The sequence below is a fragment of the Sminthopsis crassicaudata genome, chromosome 4, assembly GCF_048593235.1.
Source record: "Sminthopsis crassicaudata isolate SCR6 chromosome 4, ASM4859323v1, whole genome shotgun sequence".
Lineage (NCBI taxonomy): Eukaryota > Metazoa > Chordata > Mammalia > Dasyuromorphia > Dasyuridae > Sminthopsis > Sminthopsis crassicaudata.
In genome coordinates, this window is record NC_133620.1 from 281,225,884 (window position 1) to 281,244,051 (window position 18,168).

General features: G+C 41.2%; 1 protein-coding gene across 3 annotated transcripts in view; it reads left to right on the forward strand.

Moving 5' to 3' along the window:
• Positions 1-2,047: 2,047 nt before the first annotated feature.
• The window catches only part of MOCS1 (molybdenum cofactor synthesis 1), a 37,757-nt gene continuing 21,636 nt past the window's right edge, over positions 2,048-18,168 (forward strand). For all 3 annotated transcript variants that reach the window (XM_074311014.1, XM_074311011.1, XM_074311012.1), the window contains exon 1: positions 2,048-2,278. In XM_074311014.1, the coding sequence (XP_074167115.1) occupies positions 2,156-2,278 (123 nt within the window). In that variant the 5' untranslated portion in view covers positions 2,048-2,155. The remainder of the gene's footprint in view (positions 2,279-18,168) is intronic.

Genomic DNA, 18,168 nt, shown 5'->3' on the forward strand with positions numbered 1-18,168 from the left:
GGTCGGGCTGGATGGCCTTCGGATCCCCTTCCCAGTCAGTTTTTCTTCCTTAAGTCTTGCTGAATCTTTTCTTAAGAACGAAAGACCAGTTACCTCAGTGCTAAAGCTTTCAGTGATCACTTAAAGCTCCCAGTGTGATGTCCGGGAAGGGCTGCTCTTTGTCAGGATATCTCATGTTTTAGACTTTCACCTCTCCACCGAGCCTCCACTCTCACCATCTAAAACAAGACTGGATAACAGCCCACAACATTGATGGGAAATGAAACAGATCGTGGTTAAATGTGTTTGACCATTCTCTCCCATGTGACAAGGCAGCCTGGGCCATCTCCAGGGACCCTGCAGGATGGGGAGAGGTGCAATAAAGGAACAACTACATTTAGAGTTGGGAAAGAAGGAACATTCAAAACCCTTCATGACTGACCCCTCCTAACGCGCACACACACACACACACACACACACACACACACATATACACATCACACACAGACACCACACACACATGAACACCACACACACACCACACATACACACACCACACACAAACATACACCACACACACACCACACACTCCACACACCACACACACACACCACACATACACACACCACACACGCCACACACACACCACACACACACCACACATACACATACCACACACACCACACATACACACACCACACACACCACACACACATACACACCACACACATACACATCACACACACACCACACACACATACACACACCACATCACACACACAACCACACACACACCACACACCACACACACACCACATCACACACACAACCACACACATACACCACACACACCACACATACACACACCACACACAGACACACACACATACACTACACACATACCACACACACCACACACCACACACACACCACACACAGACACACACACCACACACACACAACCACACACACACAACCACACACATACACCACACACACACCACACACACCACACATACACACACCACACACAGACACACACATATGCACCACACACACCACACACACACACATACACCACACACACACACATACACCACACACACATCACACACACCACACATACACACACCACACACCGAGACACACACATACACCACACACACACCACATACACATCACACACACAACCACACACATACACCACACACACCACACACACACCACACATACACACACCACACACATACACCACACACACACACCACACACACCACAACACACACCACACACCACACCACACACACACCACATCACACACACAACCACACATACACCACACGCACCACACACATCACACATACACACACCACACACAGACACACACACATACACCACACACACACCACACACATCACACACACACATACCACACACACACTTCTTACACCTTTCTCTACATTTTATTTAAATTGGTTCTCGGGTGAGAACTTGCCTGCTCGGGGTTAAGGAGATGACAGTCAGAGTCGGTATTTAAGGGACCTCTTCTGACCCGGTGTGTGGTTCTGTCTGTCACACGGCACGGTTCCCGAGAACACAGGGCTCCCCAGACAAGTGCACCCGGCGCGTTAAGCCTGGCCAGGGCCAGAGGGGCTGCTGTGCGCCGTGCGCTGTGCTCAGCGCTAAGGATACTCGTAAAAACTTAAAGAAAACAACCTAGGACCCCTTGGCGGCCCCTGAGTCCCTGCGGGAGTGCGGGTGTAGTTCAGCTGTTTCTTCGTATTTCGGAGAAGACCAGTTTCTCACTGCATGGATGTAAGGGGCATCCGTGACAACCCTTAAGGAGCCCGAAGCGCGGGCCAGGGCGGGAAGCTATTCATCCAGTGCGGGATGAAGACTAGGCAGCGGAACTGTCATTTACACCAAAATCTCGGGCTCTCAGTTCCCGGTATCGGGACAGAAGTGTCCGGCCCCAGTTTAAAGGAGCCTGGGACTACAAGTCCCAGAAAGCATCGAGGCACCGGCGCTGATTGCTGATTGGCTGCGCGGGCCTCGCCCCCGCCCCGCCTCTCCTGAATTGGGATCTCTGAGGGGGTAAATAGGAACTGAGCTAGCGGGGATCAGTGAGTCGCCGGGAGTCCTAGGTCGGGGAGTGGACTGCCTCTCTCCTGGCCCCATGGCTGCACGGTCACTGTTCCGGACGGTTTCGGGACTCCTGCGAGCTGCCGGTAGGAGCTGCAGCTCGGGGGGCCCCGTGACGCTGCCTCGGCGTGGGGAGCCGGCTCTGCCAGAAGCACAGGTGAACTAGCGCCTTCTGGGTATCCCCCAGGGGGGCGGGAGCCCGGCCCTTCGGAGAGTGCGCCCCCGCCCGGCCCACAGGCGCCTACCCTCTTGCTGGCGACCCCTAAGCCCTTAGAGAGTGGGGAGGAGGAGTCAAAAAGGCACGGTGCGCGCAGCGGCTGGGCTGGGGCGTGGGAGGGGCGGAAGGAGCTCCCCGGGCTTTGCTAGCCCTCGGACTTCAAAGTCTGCCGACTTTTGCTAGAAGGGGGTCGGAGACCCCCAAGCGAGTGTGTCCCTGACGTCTCCAGTGCGTGTTCCACCCCTGTGATAAAGGAGCGTGGTGGGGGGTTCCCTGAGCTCGGACTGCAGAGACCCTGTGGGTCGGTGTGGGACTGTGACACGGTGTTGCATCCGCCTCACGTGTGTCACAAACTGTCCTTTCTCCTTCCAGAGCCTTCTCCCCGGGGGGACGGGGCTGGGGCCTCCGAGGAAGGGCCCGCTATCCCTCTGACAGTTCGGGCCCCCTCGCCAAGCGCTCTCTGACCAAAGGCTGGGGATGGCCTTACATAATACTCTGTCGTTAGGAGCTGTTCTAAGTTTACAGGGAAAGTTGGTCAGGTAAGCCGTGAAGGGGTAAAGTCCGGCAGGGAGAAGTCCCGCTCCTCCCGGAGAACCCCGTCCTGTTTGGGGCGGGCTTCTTCCCGCGGGCCGGAACCCCTCCTCCGGTATAGAGCCCAAACTACACTCGGCTAATGGATTTAGGAGAGGCACTCATGGGGCAGTGTCCCAAAACACTAAAAATGGCCCTGTGGGTGTGGGTGTGGTGTCTGTGTGTCTGTGTGTCTGTGTGTGTTGTGTGTTGTATGTGTGTTGTGTGTATGTGTGGTGTGTTGTATGTGTGTGTTATATGTGTGTAGTGTGTGTGGTGAATGTATGTGTGGTGTGTGTTATATGTGTGTATGTGTGGTGTGTGTGTGTGTGTGGTGTGTGTGTGTCCTTTCTTAACTCAGACCCAGCTAATCGGTCACCATCCCAAGGATTGGCAAGGACTTGTGCTAGGAACTTTGTAAGTGTTGTTAGCGGTCTCCCACCTCAGGCGGGCAGAGCAAGACAGGGGCTTGAGCAGTTCCTAACTAGCACTAAGTCTCCCTCCCCTCCCATCACACCATGGACCGCCCGAGGGCAGGCAGTGCAACTCCTGTTAGGCCGGAAGGCCTGAACAGTGCGGACTTCTGCCACCAAACTGGAGGTTCCTTCAGGTCCCCGAGTTTCTTCTATTCTTTTTTTTCTTTATTCTCCTTTCTTCCAGTTAGGGTGTGAGGTGCTGCAGTCCTGAAGTCAGGAGACTCATCTGAGGTCAAATCCAGCCTCAGACACTTAGTAACCGAATGCCCTGGGCAAGTCACTTAGTCCTGTTTCCCTGGTTTCCTGATCTGTCAGATGAGCTGGGGAAGGAAACGGCAAACACTCCTCTATCTTTACCAAGGAAACCCCCCATGCGCTCCCAAAGAGTCAGGAGTGACTAAAACAACTCAGCAACACTGACAGCTCTAGTTCTCAAATCGTTTAATAATACAAGACTCTGTCAAGAAAAATAGCTGTTGCCTATCTTAAAGGAGATTATTGTGTAACTGCTCTGTGGGCAGCTGCTGGAGAGGATATAAAAATGAACGCGAGTCTCTACTCTCCATATTGGGAATTCTGAGTTAGAAGGGGCCTTAGGGATCATCTGTTCCAGCCTCTTCATTTTTCTGGGAAGGAAAGAACCTCAGAAAGACCACCAGATCTTAGGATAAAGGCTTTCTAGTCCAACCTCTTCATTTTGTGGAAGTAGAAATAGGTCCAGAGAAGTTAATTGACTGACTTGGAGTCACACAGGATCTACATAAGAGGGACAGGATTTGAACCCAGGATTCTCTAACTAAGATCTAGAATTCTTTCTACACATTGCTCCGCTTCTTGGGCACTTATTATATGTTGATATTTTATATATGCACTTATATCCATTCACTTATACATGTACTATTTACTGCTGCTAATGATCTTTGTCCTTATTACGGACATTTGTGGTGGGGTTTCAGGGCAGGGAGATGTCTGCATGGTTAGGTTTTTTATGGCTGTCACCATAGGTCTCCTGTGTCTATGCATGTCCCACCAAGATGATGGGGACACTCAGCATTGGGGGAAAACCAGCTAGAGTTAGTTATTTAGGGAATAAAACACTTATTTACGTGAATACTACGTGATACGCTAAGCACTAAAAAATGTAAAGAAAGAAAGGCATAAACAGGGTCCCTCGCCTCCTCATTCTGATGGGGATGACCTGCAAACAACTATGTACATTCAAGATACACGGCTGTATAGTTATAGATAGTGTCGTGTGTTACAGCTAGAAAGGGACTTCAAGGAATATCTTTTTTGCAGATGAGGAAACTGAATCTCAGAGGAGTAAAACTAACGAAATAGTTATTGAATTACATAACTAGTTAAAACTGAAGTAAGTAGCCCAGGGTAACACAACTCATTAGTTTCAGAGGTGGATATTTAAAAGTTTAGGATAATCTATGGCACAGCTATCTTGAGAGTTACTTGTAGCTAAGAGATGATGCTTGTTTATCTTCAAAAGAAAGAAGCCCCCATTGTGTGTGTATGAAGAAACTTTTTTACATATATAAATTCTTGAGTCAGGGTTGGTAAGCTGCCTCGTCTGTGGGTACATGGCCTCATGGGAGCCTGAAATCCTAGCACTAGTGATCTAAGATCGAGTATGTTGGGGCTGCTTCCTTCTTTCAGCTCCTCTGCTCTTTTTGGTTCTTGTGCCATTGGGGAAGCAAGCTCAGGGTCACTGCCCTTTGGACCTGACACTCCTTGCTGCCTTTGCAACCACAGGGAATTTTAGAAAGCATGGAAAATGCCAAAATGGAGTATTTATGCATTTATAATTTACTGCCTGAGCCCCTAGTTTTAAGTTAGGATGGGTGAGACTACTACTTTGTTATTTTTCTTTGTAGTCGAGAAGAATGTTTGCTTTCTTATGTATGTGATTGCATTCATATGTATGTATGTGTGTCTTTCTCTGTCTTTCTTTCTCTGTCACTGTCACTGTGTGTGTCTGTGTCTCTCTGTCAGTCTGTCTTTCTGCTTCTGTTTCTCTCTCTCTCAGAAGTTAATCTGGGCATATGGGGATAGGAGGAGTTACAGTATAGCAGAATCTGACTAAACCACAAGTTGTACACCTTAAGTGGAATCTGCCTGGCCCTCCATGCCTTTCATTATTGCTTTACTCCCTTCCTGCTGAATCATTTCCCTTGGCTTTCTCACCTTCTCAGTTTCTGGTTTCTTAGATTTCACTTTCCCATTCCCCCCACTCCCTAAACTCTCTCCACTCGTGGTGGCTTAGTCTGTCTTCCGGGTAGAATCAGGAGTGGGACACCTAGGCCCTGGGGGAGGTAGGAGACCAGGATAGCTGTTTTAAAGGAAAGAGAGGAAAAAACACAGCAAACAATCCCACGCCCTGGAATAAACGTGAATTCCCGAGATAGCTGACATCTTGGACCCTTGACTCAAGCTGTTCAGACAGAGATCAGGGATTTGGAAAGGAGAGCTCAGGAGGAAGGAACGTGGGCATGTGTCCAGGATAACACTGGCTTCTTCACCTTGCCTGGAGTTCAGGCCCTGAGGATTGCCATGAGTTGGATAACGTTGTCATTTTTGTTAACAGCTGGTATTGAGGAGGAGGGGGAAGAGATACAGGGCTTAAAATTTAGAGGAGTTCCTGGGAGTTCAATGAACTTAGTTTTAAGATATAAATACAGATAATTATATATCAGTATAATTGGTTTCTTTTGTTATCCTATGTGTTTTATGTTTTTAAAAACATTCTGAGAAGAGCATTGCCATACTGTCCAAGGAGTTCATATCATAGAAAGATTAAGAACTCCTGAGTTAGAGGATGTTAACATCTCTTGTAGAATTTCAGCTGCCTATAACAATAGAGATTAACATCTAATTAGCAATAATTGTTTAAAACAGGGAGCTACCAGATAATGGACTGTGTTAAGCTCCCTTTATCTCCCCTCCTCTTTTTAGTTCCTGATTGATGAGGTAGTAGTCTATGCTCTGACCACAAAATATTCTTAGCTCTGGTGCTAGTGGAATGACAATGGAGAATCTGAAAGAATGGGGGAAGCAGCCTGATTTTCCCCTTCAGTTATCTAGAGCTTTCCAGTAACCAAAAAAAAAAAAAAATAAAAATAAAATAAAATAAACACCTTTATTAGATGTGTCTTCTAATCATATAAACTCTTCTTCCCTTCATGAGATAGGCATAGTGGCAGTCATTCAATATACATTTATTAAATGCATATTGTATACAAAATACTATATTCATCAGAGAAAGTATAACAAAATTTAATGAATACTTAGTCCCTATCCTTATGAGATTCATGGTCTGGCAAAAGGATTAATTACAATGATAGTCACAAAATATATGCTAATTAGTATTAACAAGCATTTATTATTAACTATATTGTAGAAAAGAACAGTGGAGAATATTGAAGAGCTAACTTCATTATCAGGAAGATCTAAGTGCAAGTCTGTTATTTGGTCAAGCCCAATTCTTTGTAACTCTGTGGACCATAACTATCCATGGGATTTTTTTGACAAGGATCCTGGAGTGGTTTATTTTTCAGATGGGGAAACTGAGGCAAACTGGGTTAAGTGACTCGTCCTGGATCATACTTCTAAGTAAGCATCAGGTCTTCCAGAATCCCTGAACTACTTAGTTGCCTCGCTGGTTTCAAAACCACTTTTGACATATATTCTCTTATTGTCAGAGCAAGATATTTAACCTAACTTAAAGATTGCCAGTTGCAGAGCAAGAACCAATTTATATTGATGGAGGGATTGTTCCCTACTAATGAAATCATAGGTTTGGTCTCCTTGATCTCCCCTTAGGCATCTCCCCAATCCCCAAATGGCCAGGTACAGGGACTGGATACTGAACAGCACAGACTGAGTAGATTTGGTGCTTTTCTCCCCAGAGGGCATTAGAGGTCTTGCCAACAGAAAAACCTCAATCCCTCCAGTACACCCTGAGGTGTAGTCATTTGGTAACAAAGGAATGGATTCATGGCTGCCTTGCTCTGAGTTGGGACACCTGTAAAGAATGCTGGAGTAGCTTCTTTACACTGTGATAAATCATTCAGGCACAGCCCAGGGCAAACCTTGATTATTGCTCATATCCTGCATGCTCTAGGCCTTTACCCAACTAATGTATTTTTTTTTTAACCACAACTCATTGATATTACTCCCCTTCACATATTCTATGGCCCAGGAAAACTAGACTTCCTGCTGTTCTTTACACTTGACATTCATTGACATAATATCTTCATCTCTCTGCTTTTTATACAGCTCCCCTGTACCTTGGGTGACTAGGTGGTGCAATAGAGAGAGCACTAGGTTTGCAGTCAGGAAGACTCATCTTCCTGAGTTCAAATGTGGCCTCAGACTTTTACTAGCAGTGTGACTCTTGGCAAATCACTTAAATCAGTTTCTCCATCTATAAAATGAACTGAAGAAGGAAATGGCAAGCCACTCCACTATTTTTACAAAGAAAACTCTAAATGATGTCATATACCACTGAAAAACAACTCAAAAAACAACAACTACTACTACTGTATAATGAGCAGGTACTGGAGTAATAAAGACTTAAATTCAAATCCAGTCTCAGACATTTCCTAGCTGTGTGATTCTAAGAAAATCACTTAAATCTGTTTGCCTCAGTTTCCCCATCTGTAAAATGAACTAGATAAGGAAATGGTAAGCCACTATAGTATTTTTACAAAAAAAAAAAAAAACAACCCAATGATGTCATATACTACTGAAAAACAACTCAACAAACAAAAACTACTCCTGTATAATGAGTGGGTGCTGGAGTCAGGAAGACCTAAATTCAAATCCAGCCTCAGAGACATACTAGTTATATGACTCTGGGCATGTCATTTCACTTCTATTTACCTTAATCCACTGGAGAAGGATATGGCAAACTATTCTAGTATTAAAAAAAATACAACCTTGGACAGTTTGGTCCATGAGATCCTGACACAGCTGAATAACTGCCTAGAATGCATGCTCTACTGACTCTGGGCTCCCCTTCTAGGCTTGGCTCTTAGAATCTCTAGTATATTCAAAGCCTTTCCTAATTCTTGTCTCACATTCCCTCCCCTCCCCCCCAACCAGTGACTAGTCCCATCAGATAACCTGGCATTTATTTTGTATGTATTTATGCATGTATATGTCCTCTATTAGATTGTAAGCTTCTTCAGGGCACACAGTGTTACAGTCATTTAGCCATTTTCACTTTGTGACCCCATAAGGAGTTTTCTTGACAAAGATAACTGGAGTGGAGTGCCATTTCTTTCTCCAGTGGATCAGTGCAAATGGAGATTATATGATTTGTTTAAACTCACACAGCCAGCAAATGCCCAAGGCCTTCCTGACTACAGGACCAGCACTGTGTCTACTGAGCCACCTAGCTGCCTGACACATAGTTGTCTCTCTCAATAGAACATAAACTCAAGAGCAAGGATAATTCCATTTTTCTCTTTCTATCCCTAATTCTGAACTCCTTAATAGCTGAGTCTGATGTGAAGATGAATAATAATGAACTCATCTTTTTACAGGGCTGGTGCCTAGCCCTTCCTGAGCCACATACTACCCCCGAGCTCTCTTCTGTACTGCCTTCTACTTCTTGGCAATGAGGATGAGTATGTGGGGTGTTCAAGAAGGACTAGCACTTCTGGTATGAAAGGCTTGCTGAAGCCTTTTCAGAGCTTTACATCCAACTTTGAAGTGCACCTTTCACCCAAATCTTACTAAGGCTCCAAGAAGTATGTTCAGCAGCCACACCCCGCAGACTGTCTTGGGTTAAACCAATAGAGGCTAATTGACAGGTCCCAAACCCATTGGTGAGTTAGGGGGGTGTCTACCCCGAGCATGTGAAGACTTTCCCTTGGAAGAATGGGTGAATGAGGACAAATTGTTCCAGCAGCCACAAAGGCAGTTGAAACAGGTATTGTGACAAGCTTAGAGCTTGTCAGAAATTGAAGCTGACCTTGGCCATCACCAGTCATCTTAACTTTTATTCTACTACTAGATTTTAATGACTCTGAAAGAGAGAAGCTAATGACTTTGCAACTCTGCCTCTATTAAATTCATTTCATGCACAAATAGAGACATCATCTGGGATATCATTGGTCCTTGGTCCTCATCAGGAACAAGGGGAAAACAACAGACTAGCAACAACAACAACTCTTTCTTATCAGGAAAGATGATGGGGACAAAGCCAGAAACATGTGATGAGGCACTAAGGGAAAGAAAGTCTAAATTTGTCAGTCAGTCAGCTAACAATGATTCAGCCTTACTATGTATGTGATTGCTATCCTCAAGAAGCTCCCATTCTGGAAATGTAAATGCAATATGATCTCAAAAGATACTAGAATTGGTGAATAGCAGGAGAGCCTTCTTGCAGAAAATGAGATTTGATTAAGTCTTGAAGGAAGCCTGGAAAACCAGGAGGTAAAAAGGAGGAGAGAGAAAATTCCAGGTGAATAGCCAGGGAAGTGGAGTCAGAAAATGGAGGACCTACAAGAGGGCCAGTGTATCAGTCAAATGGCATATAGAAATGAGAAACAGAAAACTTGGTTGTGAAAGATTTCCAAAACCAAATGGGATTTTTTTTAATCCTAGAAGTAATAGGAGCTATTATAGTATATTGAGTTGAGGGGAGGAGTGTAGCATGGTCAGGTTTGCAAGAAGATTGTTTTGGGAGCTGAGTAGAGAATGGAGTGAAATGGGGAGAGAATTGAGGCAACCAGAATATTCTTCCAAAGTCCAGGAACATCATACCCTGGATGCTCTGCCAAGTAGCCTGACCTCAAGGTATGATTGATTTGGAATAGGATCCTACTCTATTGCCTATTCCCTGACCTCCCCTCTCCTTCTTTATCTGAAATCCCACTAATTCTTTTAACCCTCTGCTTGCCTCTCCCTTTCCTCCCTGCTCCTGCCCTGATAGCTCTTTAGGGCTAAAGACTCAGGAAACTTAGAGATAGTAAGTAGTTAAGGGGTGCAATAGGGAGAATGTGTTTCTACAATTAGAAATAAACCTTTCTTTCCTGTGAGGAGACAAGAGTGGAGTGGTAGAGATTTCTAGGTACAGAGATAAGAAATAACTACCGTCACCTCCTCCTCTTTTTTCTCTTCCTCCTTCTTCCTTCTCCTCCTCCTCCACTGCCTCTTTCTCCTTTTATTCCTTCTCCTCTTCTTTCTTTTTCTTCCTTCCATTCTTCCTTCCTTCATCATCATCATCATAATCATCATCATCGTTTTTTATTCCTCCTCTTCCTCCTTCTCCTCCTCCTTCTTTTCTTCTTCCTTCTTCCTCTTTCTCCTCCTTTTCTTTGTTTTTATTCTTATTTTATTCTTATTATTATCATCTTCCATATAGCCTCTTAAAGTTTTCAAAACGCTTTCCAAAAATATGCTGTATCACTTACTATAATAGAAAGAACTCTGAAGTTTGTCTGATGGTTTGAAGTGAACTGCGCCAAGTCAATTAAATTGTAAGCATTTATTAAGCTTTCTGTTAGGAGCCACGCTCTGTGATAAGCAATGAGCATAAAACCAAAAATGAAACAGTCCTTCTGCCCTCAGGGAATATACATTCTAATGGGGAACATTTCAGTGTATAAGTATAACAAAACAGATGTAAGACAGCCTTGGACAAATAAGTAAGAGAACCAGGGAGGACCTCATGTAGATGGTCTCACTTGAATTGCATCTTGAAAGAAATAAGGGATTTGAAGAATTGGAGGTGAGGGAATACATTTCAGATATAGGGCCACAATATATAGACTTAGAAAGAGGAGATGGAGAGTTGTACGTGGGTCAGTGAGACTGGATCATAGAATGTGTGGAGGGAAATAATGTTTAAGAAGTCTCGAAAAGTAGGATGGGGCCCTATTGCAAAGAGCTCAAAAAGCCAAACAGAAGAATTCATATTTGATCCTAGAGGCCATTGGGAGACATGGATTTTATCGAATCCATGGGATTTAGGAAGAATCCCTTGATAGCTTTCTGGTGGAGGATTTGGAGTAAAAAAAAAAAAAAAAAGTTCTGAGGCTGGGAGATCAATTTGAAAACAAACTATTGCAATACCCCAAGTAAGGAATAATTAGGGCCTTAAATAGGATGATGATCCCATTAATTGAGAGAAGGGCATGTGTTCAAATGGAAGTTAAAAAAGGAAAAGAAAATTTTCTAATTTATTAAATATTTGCAATGCACAAAATATTGTGCTATCAGAGAAAGGGAGAAATAGACAACACTTCAACTTTGTTTTCTTCTAAATTCTGAACTTAATACCAGATAAAGAGGGTATTTTCATATAAAAGGTTTTATAGAAGAGAATTATATATGTTCAAATTTTGGGTCTCTTTTTTTTGTTTCTTGTTTTTCTTTTAACATTGTAACATTCAAAGTTGTTTAGTCTATAACTGTATTTCTTTATCTACTCTTTTGTGCATTTAAAAATAAAAACTAATTTTTTATTTCCTTTTTTTGTGTTTGTCTATCTCCATTCTTTCTTTCCTTCCCATTCCAATCCAAATGAAAACCAAAACCAAAACCAAAAACAAAAAACAACAACAAAAAAAGGAAAATCAAAGTCCTTCTTGTGAATATGCATAGCCAAGTAAAACAAATTCCTGAATTAGTTGTGTCTGAAAATGTATTTCTTATTCTGTATTATGGGGCCATTTCCTTTCTCAATGGATGGATAGCATGTTTTATTCTGTATCCTTGGGAATCATGTCAGTTTATTACATTGATCAGAGTTAGGGCTTTCAAAGTTGTCCATCTTGATAATGTTGCAGAAATTCTTCTCTTAGCTCTGTTCACTTAATTATCAGTTCATATAATTATTCCCAGGTTTCTTTGGTGAAATAATATACTATTGCATTCATCATAATTTGCTTAAGACACTTCCAGATTAATGTACATCTTCCTTAGTTTCTGGTTCTTTGTGACAACCAAAAGAACTACCTTAAATATTTTTGTCCATTTTGATCTTTTTCTTCTCTCTTTGATAGCTGTGGGAATATTGGTCTAATGGTGGTAACCTAAGGTAACGGCTATTTAGAATTTAGTAACTTTTGTGGTATGAATCCCTGCATACTTTTAAAGAAGATACATGAATGAAAGTCAGAATAAAATTTATCATTATAGTCACATAGATGACTGAGAGCATAAGAAAAATGAGCATTAGGCAAAAAAACAGGAATAGAAAGAGTTTCATATGTCTGAAACTTGTTAGTTATTAATTTTTAACCCAATCTGAAAGATGAGCATTTTGACTTTAAATAGTAGTACCAAATTGACCTTGTGTTCTTGATCCTGTTCAACTGCTTCTGGTTATATAATGTAACTTTTGTTGCTGTTATTGTTGATGTTACATGATTATAGCTACCTTCACATGTTTTGTTGTTTTGGAGCTTTTTTTTTTTTTTTGGCTCTGCTTTCTTTGCTTGGAGTCATATCAGGTGAATTTCTGTGAATTCTTTATACTACTTGACTGGTAAAAAAAAAAAAAAAGATCAGGTGAATTCACTAGTCTAGTTTCCAGTATTATTGTTGTTCTTCAATCATTTCAGTCCTAACGGATTTTTCATTACTTGAACTGAGAACGTCTTGCACACATGGCCAGCTTTTTATCCTTAAATCTTTTGGTCATTGCTTTTTGTTTGTTTGTTTGCTTGTTTGTTTATTTGTTTGTTAGTTTTTTTGGGGGGGTTATGGTATAGTGATATTCTTTTGGGCAATTAGGTGATGCAGTGGATAAAGTGATACATCTATAGAAAGTAAGTCTTATCTTCCTTAAGTTCAGATCTGGTTTCAGACACTTATTGCTGTATGAATGTGGGAAAGTCTTTTAACCCTTTTCTATAGTTTCCTTTTCTATAAAATGGACCAGAGAAGGAAATGGCAGACCACTTCAGTATCTTTGCCAAGATGGCAAATGGGGTCATAAAGCATTAGATAGGACTGAAATGACTGAAAACTACCAATAATATTTCATTATATTCATGTAACATTTTTTTTCAATCTGTCTCCAATCAGTGAGCACATTTCTTTTGTTTTTTTAGTTTTTTTTTTTTTTTAGTTTTTTTTTTTATTTTGGGGTTTCTTTTTTTTTCCTTTACAAATACATGGGAGTATTTTTATAAAAATTAAACCTCCCTCCTCCTCCCCCCCATTAAAGACCTCTTTGGGGTATATATATCCTTAGTAGTGAAACTACTGGGTCAAAGGGTATGAGGAGTACTTTGTTATGATTGCATGTTTATGATTCTAAGTTTATGATTATTAACTTTAAGTGAGAAAGATAGACACAACCAGCTATAATATAAGGAAGAGGGAAGGAGAAATTTAAAAGAAAGGTCCAGGAAAAATGCTATGAGGAATTTGAGAAAGAAGAGATTGCTGAGGCTGACAGTAAGGGTAAGATTGTAAGGCTTCCTAGAAGAAGAGTTGATGCTAAAAGGGACAAATTTAAACAAAATGGAAATGACAAAGAATCCATTCCAGGAATGGTGGAATGGGAGTGAAGACTTAATGGCAGGATTAGATTGGAGAATGAAGAGCAGCCTATTTTGGCTGGAATGTGGAAAATATTCAATTTAGTTATGTGAGACAAGAGTAATGTCAGATTTTGAATGAATGAATGAATGGATAAAAAAAATCACTATTAATGCTTACTTTGTGCTAAGCATCTTGCTAAGCAATAAGAATACATATATAAAAAAGCAAACCAGTCCCTATTCTCAAAAAGCTTAAATTCTACCAGGAGGATTCAATACCTTTTGGAGAGTGGTAGCTATGGAGGGAAATTTTATTTTGCAGTTATAAGCAGAAATTGTTGTTGTGTCCTTCATTTCTTTCACACTAAAACTGTCTTCCCTAATCTCTATTTCCCTATTTGTGTTATCTCTTCCCTTGATATAAGTTCTAAGAAAGTAGAATGGTCCTCTTTGAGAAGAAAGGATAAACAATAACAGTTGTTTCAGTGACATCTGATTCTTTGTGTTTGGATTTTCTTGGCAAAGCTACTGGAGAGGTTTGCCATTTCCTTCTCCAGTTCATTTTACAGATGAGGAAACTGAGGCAAATCGGGTTAATGACTTGACCAGAGTTGCACGATTAGTAAATGTCTAAGTTTGGGTTGGGTCTCATGTCTGTCTCCCTGACTCCAACCCTGGCACTTTATCCACCGTATCATCTAGCTGTTCCTTAAAAGCAGAGGAGTGTGCTGGTAAATTACATGGTTTAACAACTGGTTTTCTGGGGAAAATGTGAGCACAACATTTTGCCATTACTTTCTTGAGCCTAGACTATCAAAAAAATAATAATTTAAGCTCTGATTTGTAATCTTTGCTGATTTCTAAGGTATAAATTCTCTTGCTGAAAATTTAACAATCAGACAGGAGAGATGAGTGGAGTCATAAGAGAGCAGATTGAGATACCCTTTCCAGAAGCACTGTTTGTATTGATTTGATCCAGTGTATCATTGTCTCTGATTCAGGTGGTGTTGAGAAAATGACAGGTTGGAGAGACCAGTGAAGGATGGCTACAGCATGGTATAGTTGGCCCACACATAGAAACTCATCAATTAGAACTTCAGAAGCTTTAGTCCTCCAGGGTACTATATCCAGTCCCCTTATCAGGTCAGCTGGTGAGGAGATGGTCTTGGAGTGAAGTAGGGGATGTTGGCTGTCAGGATGAAACATTTAGCCTTTATTTGATAGGCAGCGGGAAGCTTCTTCATTATTTGGGTTTTGATGATGCAAAGTGAATGTCAAAAACAATTGTTTCTGTTTTGGCAAGAAAGGATTTTCCTCTCCCAGATTGATTCTTTTCAGAAGATAAATTAGGCCATTTTTTTGCCTCAATTCTTCTCTAGCCTTTAAATTGAATAGGCATTGTCTAAATCAATCAGTCAGGGAGACATGAGTTCAAACCCAAACTCAGACATTTACTAGTTGTGTTACTCTGGGCAAGGCATTTACCTCTATTTGCCTCAGTTTCCTCATCTGTAAAATGAACTAGAGAAGGAAATGGCAAACCTCTCCAGTACCTTTGCCCAAAAGAATCTCAAATAGGGTCACAAAGAATCACATGTCACTGAAACAATTGTTGTTGTTCATCCTTTGTTCTCAAAGAGAACCATTCTATTTTCTTAGAACTCACATCCAGGGAAGAGATAACACATACAGGAAAGTAGTGGCCAGGAAGGGAGCTTTGACATGAAACAAATGAAACCTGAGAAAAGACCTTAGCTTAAAAAAGTCAAGGCCCCCCCCACTGCATCTGGGGCCAGTGCCGGTTGTTTTGACCTGTGTTTTATCACTGGATTCCAATAACTCTGGAGAGGAGAGTGGAGCTGATGACTGCACACCTCTACCTCATGAAAAACCAATTCATTTGCAAGTCAAGATATCACCTTCCTGATTTCATTAGTTCTCTTCAAGAATGAAGGATGAAAAATAACAAAAACTACAATAGTGGGAAGCCACTGGTTTTGGAAGACATCATGTAATATTTGTGTTACTTACCTCATTGTTCCTGTGAAGAGGATTTATGAGATAATGGTTCAAAGCCTCTCTAGTTATAAACTATAGAGCAGATAGGTGGCAAAATGGATAATAGTGAGTTCAAATCTGGCTTCAGACACTTACCAGCTATATGACCCTGACCAAGTCACTTTACTCTTTGCCTCATTTTCTGCATCTATAAAATAAGCTAGGGAAGGAAATGTCAAACACTCCAGTACCTCTGCCAAGAAAACCCCAAATGGGCTTAGGAATAATCAGACACAACAATGAGTTGCAAACATCAATACTTCAAAGATATGTGATCTCTTAGGTAGGGGTATTTCATCAATGCAAATAAGATACTTTTTGTTGAATTACTGCATCCTCTTATTACTATAATTATTCTAGCAATAGTAATATAATAATGATAGACACTGTGTTATATTTGATAGAGTGGTAGACTTTGAGTCAGGAAGGAGGCAAAGTGGTAAAATGAAAAGAAAAATAGCTCTGGAGTCTCTGAGTTTAAGCTTTTTGTGTAATTTTGGCAAATCACATCAATCCCTAGATCACATTTTCCTTATTTGTAAAATGATAGGGCTTCTGAGGTTCAATCAAGATCTTAATGGTTACTGAGTGAAATCACCTAATTTCTCAGCATTTTAGACAATTTTTTAGGACTTAAGTAGGTAAGTCATTGCAAGCCAGTGGTACTTAGCTACCTGTAAGGGATGATAACTTCCCTTCTAAGATTACCTTCCACTTTTTCTTTTTACTTTGTTACAGATGAAGAAACTAAGGCAAACAGTTAAATGACTTGTCAGGGCATCAAAGCTATTAAGTGTCTGAGGTCAGATTTGAATTAGGAAGATGAATGTTTCTGACTCTAAGCCCCCGCACTCTGTGCACTATGACACCGCTTAGCAGCCCTTCCACTTATCTGGATTTTTATATGTCCATATTTATTTACATGTTATCTAATCTTTAAAATATAAACTCCTTGAGGGCAAGAGCTGTTTTTACTTTTCTTTGTATCCCCAAATACATGGAAAGATAATTTTCAACATTCATTTTTTGAAAGATTTAGAGTTCCCTCTATCTCCTCTCCTGACAAGCAATCTGATACAGGTTATGCATGTGCAATCATGTAAAACATTTTCCCCATTAGTCATAGTTTGAAAAAAGAAATGGAACAAAAGGAAAAACTCACACTACACACAAAAAGGTGAAAATAGTATGTTTTGATCCATTTGAATGCCAGATGTACACTAGCCAAAAATACTTTTATGGAGAACTTAGAACAGGGCAAGCACTCACTCTTAAAGTTTCTCTCAAGAACTTTAGAATTGAGTGTTTAACATGGAAGACACTGGCATAGAACCCAGCATGGTGTGCCCTTATCAGAGAAGGTGCTGTGCTCTATGAGCAAAGCAAAATTAAACCAACTAAAAAGAAATATGAGGTAGGCAGAGTTGAGAATCCACCAACCTGTAGCAGAGCATTGTCTTTATTTTATTTTTTAATAGTTTTCTTTTTCTGTTATGTTAATTTTTAATAAGCATTTCTTTATGAATCATGTTGGGAGAGAAAAATCAGAACAAAAGAGAAAAACCATGAGAGGGGAAAACAAAAAACAAAAAAAGGGAGAGGGAGTGAATATAGCATGTGTTAATTTACATTCAGTCTCCATAGTTCTCTATCTGGATGCAGATGGCATTTTCTGTCCAAAGTTTATTGGTGAAAATGGGACACTAATACATTTTTGGTAGAGTTGTAAAGTGATCCAGTCATTCTGGAGAGCAATTTGGAACTATGCCCAAAGGGCTATCAAACTGTGCATGCTCTTTGATCTAGCAGTGTTTCTATTGGGCTTGTATCCCAAAGAGATCTTAAAGATGGGAAAGGGACCCATATGTGCAAAAATGTTTGTGCAACCCTTTTTTTAGTGTCAAGGAACTGGAAACTGAGTGGATAACCTAACAAAATGGCTAAATAAGTTACGGTATATCAGTGTTATGGAATATTATTGTTCTATAAGAAACTATCAGTAGGATGATTTCAAAGAGGCCTGGAGAAACTTACATGAACTGATGCTAAATGAAGTGAGCAGAACCAGGAGATCATTGTGCATGGCAACAGGAAGATTAGATGATGACCAATTCTGATAGATATAGTTCTTTTCAACAATGAGATGATTCAGGCCAATTCCAATGATTTTGTGATGAAGAGAGCCCTCTACATCCAGAGAGAGGACTGTGGG